Source organism: Lepisosteus platostomus, chromosome 3 (genome assembly GCF_059453375.1).
Source record: "Lepisosteus platostomus isolate fLepPlt1 chromosome 3, fLepPlt1.hap1, whole genome shotgun sequence".
NCBI lineage: Eukaryota > Metazoa > Chordata > Actinopteri > Semionotiformes > Lepisosteidae > Lepisosteus > Lepisosteus platostomus.
In genome coordinates, this window is record NC_142613.1 from 10,701,931 (window position 1) to 10,714,193 (window position 12,263).

The 12,263-nt window shown below is 38.8% G+C and overlaps 1 protein-coding gene across 1 annotated transcript in view; it reads right to left on the minus strand.

Moving 5' to 3' along the window:
* Positions 1-2,160: 2,160 nt before the first annotated feature.
* Positions 2,161-12,263, minus strand: part of htr7b (5-hydroxytryptamine (serotonin) receptor 7b) — a 34,685-nt gene continuing 24,582 nt past the window's right edge. Inside the window, exon 2 of the mRNA XM_088624465.1 lies at positions 2,161-6,194. Within this exon, the coding sequence (XP_088480591.1) occupies positions 5,456-6,194 (739 nt within the window). The 3' untranslated portion in view covers positions 2,161-5,455. The remainder of the gene's footprint in view (positions 6,195-12,263) is intronic.

Consider the following 12,263-nt stretch of genomic DNA (forward strand, 5'->3'; position numbering starts at 1 on the left):
CACACTTGAAACTAGGATTTTGGTTAAATATAGGAATTGAAAGTGTCACATATGGACATGTTTCTCTGTTCCTCTGCTTTTTTTTCCACCACTTCCTTTCTACCCTTCCTTTGGTACCTAGGCCCCAGAAGTGAAAGGCAGAACAGACACTGCCTCCCAACCAGTAAGCTTTTAAAACAAACCGGGAAGGATAAATCTATGTATTGTACTAGGTTTGTTTAATTTATGTGCTAGGTTTTCACAAATTGTGTAAGCAAATTTAGTTCTGGAAAACATCATTTTAAACAAAATAAAAGTTTCTAGATGTTTCAGTGTGAGTGCAGTCAAATTTGTGGAGTTGTATTAACTCCTGGACCCACGCTACAGGGAGCTTTTCTGTCTGTCAAGTGATGATACTTGCTGAGTGCTGGATTGAAGATCTAAAAACTGAAGTACAGTTTTTGCAGATTTTTATGATGCAGTAAAATTAACCATAAAATTAGTTTATCCTCTCATTATTGCAGACATCTATCACAATAGGCATCTATAACAAATTAGTTAGTACTTTCTAGTTCTATTGCAAAACAAGTACAGTATAACCAATAGAGACTCAGGGCAAAAGTAAAGAGGTGGAGTCTTGAGGAGAGGCTTGTAAAGAGCAGTTGGTTTAACTACAAACCTGACATTAGCACACAACATACAGTAATACTCACTCCTGGTCCTGGACGGCAACATGGTTTCCGGGTTTTCGTTCCAAGCCAAGACGGAGTTAGAATTCTCAGACAACATCTTGTGTTAACTTTCTGTCTACTTTGGATTCCCTTTCTGTGAAATCTTTAAGGGCTTGACAAATCTCAGTGAGTAAGACTGCACTTTGAACAGATTAGCCTGTATTAACCTGATCAGACACAAGACTTGTCACAATGGTCCGACCTGGATCCTGGGTTCTCCTCTAGGAATTCTGGGCTGAGAATGGGCCACAGTCCCATAGATGAGTTTCATTGAACATGTCCATTCAATGTGGAAGCCTTGCTGTTGCCTTGTACAAGCCTTGTGTCCTGTGTTTATCAGAACTCTGTATGCTTTCAAAGCTTCTTCTATTTCGTTATTGTCTATATATATTTGCTATTAATGTTTGTTTTTGATGTGATTCAGGCATTTACAGGAAACTGCGGTTTAATGAGAAATCCAGTTTTTAGTTGAACATGTTTAGGGAGATCTCCAAAAACTTGGAAGTACTTAATTAAGCATTAACTAGAGGCTCTATTGGAGGGAGTTAAAAAGCAAATTAAACATGTGATATTGAAAGCCCATTGTATTTACAATTGCCATTACTGTAACTGTAACCATACTCCCATCAGTAACACTGAGAAGGCTGCTAAAAGGCTCTGAGATTTCTCGCACAGATCAGAAATTGTGTTCACTCTGTTGGCCTTTCCACATTACACAACTAGACATGTCTTGCTTGATGGAGCTTAGAAGTTATTCTCATTGTTTCTGTGGATGAGCAATGACTTTTCTTCTCAGTTTTTGAAAGGATTTCCTTGGAATAGGTTGGCCTTGGGACTTTATTAAGCAGCTATGAGTTAGATTTATACAGGCTCTCCGTGCATTTCTTGGTGCAGTAATTTCTCCTAATCCCACATTTCACCAGTCAAATTGGTTAATCTGAACACCTGCCAAAATAAATTTTTCTGAACACCATAAAAATAAAAATAAAAGTCTAATACTGTACATCACTGCCAGGTATACTCACAACAGCATGAGAACTGCATAGATGTTTGTTCGGTTCTGCGAGGACAGAGCTGGGTTTTGAATGTGAGATCAGGTTTACATCAAAATAAGATGTACCATATGCAGCAAGTCTTCACAGGGAGCTTAATTAAATGAAGAATCTACAGCCCCGAACTTCAGAGGTAATTTAGATTTTTACTTTCTATAGGGAAATAAAACCTGCATTTTTTCAGAAGTAGCTAGGAACTAATGATGTAAATTAAAGGAGTATGTCTTGTGTGGATTGTCACATTATTTATACCCAGTGTTTGCAGAATTGTAGACAGCATCATAATTCTGTCACTTTGCATTATATTTTACAGCTAAGTGAAATTTCTTTAAACATATACTGACATGAGTTTTTTAAAAGAGCCCCACCGTTATTATACATAATGAATTTAACAAGACTTATATAATTGAATAGCAATTTTATTTTTTTCAAAATTAATCTTAACAATCCTTGTACACCCATACAGTATATTTAATTTTATTATGCTTTCCCACTCTTAAAATAAAAATATTATGTCACTGACACTTGTTCTTTCACCTGGAATCTGTGACTGAAAAATCTTTTGCAGCTTATCTCTCCAGAAAACAATAATTTGAAAACGAGCAGCCACGTAAATATTTCACTATACTGTAGGTCACATACTGTAGCTAATTTACATGTTGTAAACCTGGACATAGACATTTCCAAAAGTTTGAATCTTTCCTACAGGGTCATAGATAGAATTAGAGGAGAAATCTGTCAACACAATTCAAATAAAAAATAAACAACTGGTCATTTTTTCTTGCCGATTTTGTTTTTGTAAATGGAGGGAAAAACATTTTTCACAACATTTATGTGGAAGTATATTCTAGAAACATGTTCCCTGGTCTGTCTTTGAATTCTGTATAAACCTGTGGAGAAGAGGTTAAGAAGCTCTGTATGTACAGTATGCACTGTATATACAGTATATACTGTATATGTTATGAAAATATTTCAAAACTTTGGAAGGCTGAAACAGCTAGAGACTTGTAATAAAACCTTTAGCATTCTTGAACCCTAACTTGTCAATGTGAAATTGCTAACTTTAGTGAAATTAACATTCAATATTTAAGTGTCTTTCTAGGAAAACTTTTCAGGTTTAAGGTATACTTAAGAGCATTCAATCCCAATAAATATATTAAGTCTCATAATTCATGTGAATGCATGCTCTTAAGAACACCATCATCTGGGATGTATAGATATGCTACATATACAGTAGTATGTAGCACAATATGTAGAATATGTATGTAGTATGTAGTATGTATAGCGTGTATGTGTGAATAGACAGTAAATAGCTACCTTGCCAGAAAAATAAAAGAAAAATAGTTTCTAAGCCTAATACTGTACAACACTTCCAGGTATACTCACAACAGCATGAGAACTGTTTCCAGCATCCATTCTGAGCAGGTACTTATATGTATGCACTGCTCACATCTGTTATTCACATGAGAACTGTACAATATTATCTATATTATCACCTGAAGTGGGTACTCTTTGCTGTCTTATTTTGTAACATATACCTCTTTGAGTTTGGATAAAGTGTTTCCTTTTTTATGCAGCATTCAAGTTTTTGTAACATTCTTCTCATGTTACAGAAAGTCGCAGTGGACTTCACAAAACACAGATTCAGCACAAAGGTTTGTATAGAAAGGTACATGAGAATAGATATGGCAGAGACATGCCTTGTACAGCTTAGCCATTTGTATGTGTTTGTAAAAGCATGTGTCTTCTGAAAGACAAAGCCAAAAGGGCAGAGCTGAAACCATAAAATGAACCTTTTATATTGATTTCATACCTTCATGTTGTGTTTCTATACACTTACATACCAACTGTTAAAACACATTTTTTCTGAGTCTTCTTTTTGCAACTTCTCTTTGGGCCCTGCATAATGCCAGTATTTCATTTCTTTATAAACTCCCCAATATCCAATTCTCAATCATAATCATTTACCATCTTCCTTTAAACACTTTGTATCAGGGATTTTTCTTCTTCGCTTGCCCTGTATACATTTTTACTAGCATTTTTTGCAGTGGGTGCTGTTATTTTGACAGTAGCAAGATGAATTTCTAAAATTATTTTTTAAATAGTATTTTATTATCCTGGTTTGTCTGAGACTTGGATCGTATTCAAACTTCAACCCTGCTGTTGCTTCCAATATACAATACAAACCCATTAACACCTAATGACAAATCTCCTATGTCATCCGATTTTACAAGCCAAGTGGGTTGAAGCTGTCTTTTTAAATCCTCCTGTCCACTGACAGCACGGAGATGGAAGTTCAAGAAGAATACAAGACCACAGCCTTCAGCCGCAAAAGAGTGTTTCAGTGAGGCACTGCATAGGATCTTAAAACTCTTCTCCACGGCATTTCCTTTGAATTAGTAAGAAGTCTTAGTAAGAATCCCCTTCTTATGAAAAGGTGACTCAATCTGCTTAAGGGAATTTTCTTAACATTTAGAGAAATTGATTAATCTTTTGGCTCAAAAACACTAGATCTGCTAGGTACTGTACTCATCATGTACTAATCAAGTCAACTCAGCTCTGCAACCCTTGAACTAGGGTAGAAGAGTCAAATGTGACATGGTTTCCCATTCACCATTTGTAAAAAAATAAAACATGTTCCATCATCATTTTATTATTCCTTTAGAGTTTTGATAAAATAATTAACTGCTTTTTTCTGATTTGAGAAAACCTTAATGAATAATAAAATGATCGCCTTGTGACCTAATTTTGTGCTTTCCAAGCCTGACCTTCAGTTGTCTAGTGCTCTGCTTCTCAACAATAATTTTAATCACTTAGAAAATATTTGTGGGGTTTGGTCTTGAAATTGGAAGGTGTTGAATGAGCAAAAATAAATACAAATGCTTCAGTCAAAGAATCAATTGATTATTAATTGATGCATGACATCTCAAGAAAAAGCCCTGGGAACCCTTGGACAACTCACGTTTTCGTTTCTGATCATTGCTCAAAAGAGTCAGAAATACAAAAGTGAAAGCACAGAAACACACAGAATTCAAAATCACAGGTTCCAGCGCATTGTGCGGTGTTTAAGGCTTGGGAATTGACTGAAGCTAGTTACTTCCCTTCACAGGTTGCCTTTCAAAGTGAGGTTTATTTGTCATATCTCACAGGATTATTCTGTATGTCTTTTCCTATTTACTGTATGCTGATCAGTCTGGCTCCTGAAGATAACTCTTTTAACTCACACACTGGGTCAGGAGTGAAATGACAGAATTCCACAAAGGTCAATGAATTTTAATAGGACAGAAATAAAGTCCTAAGGAATATGTTATATATATATACAAATACAGTATGTGTATATACATAAATTCTTAGAAGGCCAAAGATTCACAAGGGATGTCAGATGATCTGCTTTGACTGAACAAGTAATATCCAGGGTAGAGCTCTTGTATGTGGAATGCAATAAAACACAATCGACCACTAACTTCCTCTTCAGTTTTTGTGGGCATGTAACTCACTGGCATGTGAATCATAGTGACCAGCACACTTTCAGAACTCCAGTTATGTTTTGATTGAACAGATGCTTGCTTCCTCCCAGCATGTGATGACCTGCTTTCTTCGTTTTTGTTGGCACAAAAGGACTTTGGGATTGGGGCAGAGGAGAGCCCGTCCAGTCTGTTGCTCTCTCCCTCATCCGGGAGTCCAAGACGAGAGCTACACTTTGAGGGCCTCATGCACGCCTACGGCAGAGAGGCGCCTGTTGATATTGCGGTAGCGGCAGCGCAGGAGGTCCTTGTACGTGGACCTCAGGTCTCGATTAAAGAAGGCGTAGATGAACGGGTTCATGAGGGAGTTGGCGTAGCCGAGCCAGAGAAGGGTACGCTCCAGCCAGATGGGGATGCAGCTGCAGTGCACGCCGCAGATGAAGGGCCGGGCGGTGGAGAGTATGAAGAAGGGCAGCCAGCAGATGGAGAAGACGCCCACGATCACCCCCAGGGTGGTCGCCGCCTTCTGCTCCCGCTTGAAGATGGAAATGTTCTTGCGCTCGCGGCCCAGCAGCCGCGAGAGGGCCGCGCACTCCTCTGCCATGCCGGGGGGCTTGAGGCCCTGCAGCTTCAGGCCCTCGTTGGCCGCGGTCTCCAGGTCCTTGCGACGGGTAAAGCGGGCGAAGCGGTGCTTGGCCGCGCTCTTGCGGGCCGCCCGAAAGATCTTGTAGTACATGATGAGCATGACGGCCATGGGGATGTAGAAGGCCACGGCAGTGGAGTAGATGGTGTAGCTGAAGTCCTGGCTGATCAGGCACACGCCTGCCGTGTTAACGTTCTGGGCCCAGCCGCAGAAGGGCGGCAGGGTGATGGAGGCTGACACCAGCCACACTCCCACAATCATCTTGGCCATCAGCTGCCCATTCTGCCTGGCCGGGTAGGTGAGGGGACGGGTGATTCCCAGGTATCTAGAAGAAACAGTGAATGAGGATCAGGCAGGGTTCCCAACATGCCTAATTATAAGAAAGATGAAAGTCAGGACACTATCCAGTATGACAGAACATCAATGCATATCCATCCACATGAAATGGGTCATTTAAACACCCCCCTAGATAAGCACAATGAACTTCCAAAATTCCCTGTTTATTATAACAATAAGCATTTTTTCCCTCAGTGCACAAATGCACACATTTGCACAGCCTTTACTGGCACATAAGCTTATAATGTTCAAACACAGGTTATCAGCCCACAAACCAACATTTGTAATAGTCCTGGAAGTCTTGCAGCAATGTACAATAAGATTGTAGGGTGCAATGTTTGTGTTTGCTTAGAATATCTGAAATAGCAACCGTGTTTCTCATGAAAGCCGTAAATCCAAAGAAGCATTTACTGTATAACTGTCTCTGAAGAAAAGAATCAGAATGCAGCTGAAGTGTCAGGTGAGTTTAAAGACAAGAAAATATCTTTCACTGACTGGAGTCATGCATGGCTCACAGTCTTCCGTAAGCATCCAAGCTATTTATTTTCTTTAAATTCATAACTGTCAGTCAGTACTAAAAGCTCTGTTCAGGCACCCTGCAGGGATTCGATACAGTACCATTTTTCTCAGTGTCATCTGTTTTTCATTACCTATTTTCAAAATACACAGTGGAGTCAAAGTGTTGGAGTCAGAACCAGTAAGATGCTCAGAATTCTCTGTAAAATAACCCAGGGGGAAAGCCTATCTATTTCTGATACAGAATAATAGAGCTGCTAATACCACAGAGATGTCAGTACTGTCCCATCCTGTAAACCTGGCTTGTGAATTTTATTTCATTTCTCAACAGACAGGCCACAGTAAAGACATCCTGGTAGGCTTTTATCATCCAAAACAGCTTCATTTCCAATTACTTTTAGAATCCAGGTCCCATTACCCATTTCTAACATTCAAAACATTGTATGGGGTTTTTGCAGATCAATGGATTTGTATCATAGTATTATTAACTTAAAGGTCATGTAATAAAAAAACAGGCCGTTCTTTTCTTTCTTATATCCCCAGTAGTGTTTTTAAAGCCATCCATGTCTGGGGGATGCTTTATTCAGGAAAATGATCCTGTCACTTTAGAGTTCGATGTTAAAATCATATTAGATGCAAATATGAGGTTTTCAGTACATTCATATGATGATATAAAGACCCATAGGTTTTTTTTACTGCGCCATAAGAAGCAGAAAAGCAGAAAAGTGGCACGGATATAACTTCACGTCTCACACGTCTCACACCAGGGCCAATTTTCCCAGAAGCCAATTAACCAACCGGCATGTCTTTGGACTGTGGGAAGAAACTGGAGCACCTGGAAGAATCCCAGGTAAACACAGGGAGAACATACAAACTCCATGCAAATAGCACCTCAAGAACTGAAGCAAGGGCCTCAGTGATATAAAACAAGCAATGCTTACTACTGCACAACTGTACCACCTTTTATAGAGCAGAATAGTTAAGCAAATATAGTTTAAGCCCTTAATTTCTCTCGTGCATCAGAATATCAGAATATTAGAAATTATAAATGGAAAACTATATCTGTGTATGTGTTGGAGTCAGTGAACCCCCCCATTATAACCTAATTGGCATTAAAAAAAGGAAAATTCAATTGAGCCAATTAAATTAATCAAAAACAAAAACTACAGTAATGGATACTTTCCCATTGAGAACACTGCAGTCTTTTGAAGTCTGAGATGGAAGATACCAGATGTTAGTGTATGCAAACCTGTCTCCTCATACATTAGTAAATGTGAGTTTGTAACTGGAAACAAAGGAGAATTAATTTAGGTCAGGGAACCGGAAAGACTTATTTTCATAAAGTGTTGTGGGTGTCTGGAACAGGCTTCACAGCCTGCTGGTTGTGTCTCAAACTCTGAGCTCTTTCAAGAGCCGGCAAGACGAAATTTTAGATTCAATTATGTCCTGAACTACAGAACGAGCAAGATGAGCCCAAGTCCCCTCTCATTTGTAACTTTTCTTATATTCAAAGTTATAATGAAATAAAGAGCCCCCATGACATATTAATATGAAGTCCTGCTGCCTTTTAAGGGGCACGGATCATGGTCGCTTGACATGATTATAAACGTACTACCAGTTAATGAGCTCATGGAACAGAGAGATGATTCCTGTGAAGCTGAAAAGTGTGAAAATAACCTGCTGGGCTGATGAGAGAGATGGAGATGAGCTCTCATGTCTGACAAAGAAGTGAAAGTAATGTTCAGAAAAGCATATTACTGCACCTGATTACTTGATTGTATGCTAATCTCTCTTCCTACGCCACACAGTTTTGAAGGAGTTCAATAACAAATAAGTTCGAGATTCATGCATAACACTGGACAGATTTCCCATGAGTAACACTGATTCATATATAGAGTGGTGAAAAGCCTACCATTGAGTGACAATTTAGAGGGTATCAAGAACTGTCATTTATTCAGCTTTGCACATACCAGAGGAAAATGTATTCATATGCTGTTGGATTAGATTCTTTATTGCGAACCCATCTAATGCATAACACATTCAAAATTACAAGAACAGTTTGACATTTCATGGAAGTGTGTCTTGCTGCCACTGTCTTTTTGGAATGCACAGTTCTTCCTAATTATCTTCCTTACCAATGGGGTAGTATACTGGTACTGAAAATCTGCAGTTTTGTATACTGATCGTTGATGTATCCATACCTTTAAAACATGCATGGATGATTGTTTCTAGCTGTTTTCTTTTTAAATTAACTGTACTGTACAGTGCATGTTACGTATTAGAGATATCTAGAAAATTAGTTTGCCAATGATTTGGTTTGTTTGGATCTTTGAAGGGCTGCATTTAATTAAGAATTTAAGAAATGCTGCAAATGAAATGAGGCCATTTTGGTCCATGTTGCTTATTTGATAGCTTAGTACAGCATCTAAGTTAAAATAACATTTTATCAGGCTGTTTCTTAAAGGAACCCAAAGCTTGAGTCTTAACTACAGGACCCACAACTCTTCGTGTAAGGGATAATTTCCTAGTCTCTGTTTCCTTAACTTTTCAGCTGTACTTAAACCTGGTTTATTTGTGCTCTTTAATATTCTGTTTGTGGCTTTGTATTCTAAACCGACCTTAATATTCTAAATAACAGGTTTTACTGTTAAAATATTCCTCTCGAGAGAAAGTGGTCTTCAGCTCCAAGTTCTACAGAGAGAAGGACTCCGTTTTGTCTTATTTGCCTCTGGGTTCCTTGTGTTGGCAGTGGTTATTTTATTGTACTTCCTCAGGGTCAGCAGCAATTATTCAAGTTGGCAGTTACACCCAGAGGTGAATTATTATTCATTTTGATACTGCTTTATTTAGCCATTAATGTTTAATCTTATTCCAGCATGAAGTTATGTTGGCTACTGTCTGCCATAGTTACGGTATACATAACCATTTTGTAACAATTACTGGGAAGCTGTCAAAACTGATTTTCTTTACAGTAGGGTACATAGGAAAATGTATTAATGAACAAGCTAAACTTAGCTTGGAACACAAATGTGGAAATCTTATTGAGTCACACGGAATCAAGGTAAAACGTACCTCTGAACACCTACAGTAAATGTGATCAAGAAAAAGCTGGACAAGAAAAACATTCCTCAATTCCATGAAGCCATCTTTGCTGTATCCAAGGCTGACTTCTTCAGCACACAGTGTTGTGTGCAGCCTACTGTAGCTTTTATCTTTGTCCTGTTTCCACTGTGAGTGATTTTACCTTACTTTATTTAAGAGAACAGCCTGAGATTAAAACCACCTCACTACTTCCACCTTCTGCTCAGTTGTGAACGTGATGTCTGACAAGTTGCCACAAGAATGTCAACTATAGGGCAGACAAGACGAACCACCGAAGGGCACTCTTTAATAGAGAGTGAAGTAATGGTGGTCTGTATTTTCTGAAGTTACAGATTTTTTTTAAATAGTGGCTACATTAACTGAAACACCCTATAATTCACTGCTATGCAAATCAGATCTTTGGCCCTGTTCGTATAGAAAATAACAGGAAATAGCAGGATCATATAATTGGCATATGTAAAGTCTACCCTTTCCAGAGTAAAATGTTGACTGTATAAGTTATTTGCTGAAATGACGTGACTGTGTGCTCACTGGCCTCCAGAGTCATTCTATTTATGGAATCGAGTGTTGGGACCTGTTTGGGCATGCTTTGTCTGATGGATTGCAAACAAAATACCTGGCTACAATGAGTTGTCACCACACCGTTCAGTTGGGGGAAAAAAAAAGAAAACAGGAAGCTTGTGCAAACAGTCCAAGATATGATGATGTATATAGGGCTGGTATGAGCATAGTCAAACAGCCCTTATCACAGATTTCATGGCCTAGTGGCGCAATATGGGGCACAGGTGCATCAACAGCAGGTGCTCTCGTTTTTTAACACTTTCGTGGCTTTCTTTTACGGGTTGTTGCTGAAAGACCTCCCAGCGCTGGCAGGGGCTGTGGATTATCGGTGCGCGTGAGTGGCATTTCACGGTGCTGTGTTTTCAACCTTTGTTCCTGCTGTCCCCCCCCCCCAAGCTGTGCCCCGATTCCATTCCGACTCACTACTCAGGCAAATGTTGCCCCTGAATACGTGTGCAGGTGTTATGTGTTTTTCCACATCTTTTCTCTAACCCCACTTTTTGAACTGATTTTAGCAAGCTCTTTATTACCTTATTACTTTACACTTCCTTTCAGTGATGTGCTTCAGTGCTATAATAAATAGGTCATTATCCCACACATGTCACTTACCATCTGGAGCTGTCTGTTTCATTAAGGTATTGTCAATGGAGCTAAGGCAGCATTTAGCTATGAACCAATTAATTCCCCGCAGACATTTAGAATCAATATAATTAATATTTTAATTTTTTCATCCTACCAATGTCACTGTCGGTGTGTATTTTGTGTATGTTGGGGAGTGTCAGGAGATTCAGGGTCCCAGCTGGTTGGAAGCAGCAGGTTTTAAAAAATTATAATTCAGCAAGATATTCCTTCATCTTCAGCTCAGTTAAGGCTCAAGATTCAGATAATCTTCTTGCCAATTTCTTTGTAGATAGTTTGATAAAAGTAGAAAATGGAGAAGATTACATCAGACACACCAGGGCAGTGATGTTCATTCCTGATCCTGGATAGTCATTAGATATTCTGTTTTTTGCTCCTTTAATGAACAAGCTTTTAATAGCTTAATTAAATCAATTATTGATGTTAATTGGTCTAAATTACTACCATTTACAAGATAATGAGGATTTGAATTACCCTACAAATCCTTCATAGTTGTGGTTATCCAGAACTGGCAATGGGGAACACTGCATAATCGGATACAAACTGTTGACTGCAGAAAAATTCATGAGACAGGATCTTTCGAAATCCAGCTCAATAGCACTGGAATGAAGTAAGGCCCTTGAACCGTATACTTTAGAAGTCCAGATTGCCTGTCTTTTGATGAAGACTATAATCTTGGCATGGAGGTCACAGTTGTCATAGTAACCGAAATCTTAAGGGCAGTCACATGGCTCAGTATTTAATTTCCCCCATTTCAGTGAACGGCTCATGCTAGCTCTGAATTCACACAATAACCACGCACTTTTATTGACTTTCGAAAGTGTGCTTAAATGCATCTATTTTCAGACAAGCAGAATTATCTCATGCAAAGCCTATGGTGGAAGTGACAATTTGCAATAATGGTGGCTGTTTTCAAATCCATTGAGCTCACGGGGAAGGCATCGATTTAGCAGTTGTGCTACACACAGAGACAGGAAAAACACCGGCTGCCGGTTCAGTTTAATTTTTTTTCTTCAATGTAGACCCTAAGCCCTTGCAGCTTGAGTTTTAAAAATTGCCTCTATTACAGTACTATCTCATTTCACAATTGCTTGATTTCTTGGAAAGAAGAAATGGAACATTTATAAGACTCCTTTACAGTGCTTCACTTAGGCAGTCAAACAGTGGTTGGGTGGCATCTTTTTTTTTCCACAGAGTATTAAAATGCCTTGAGTAACTGTATGAAAAATACAGGGTGGGA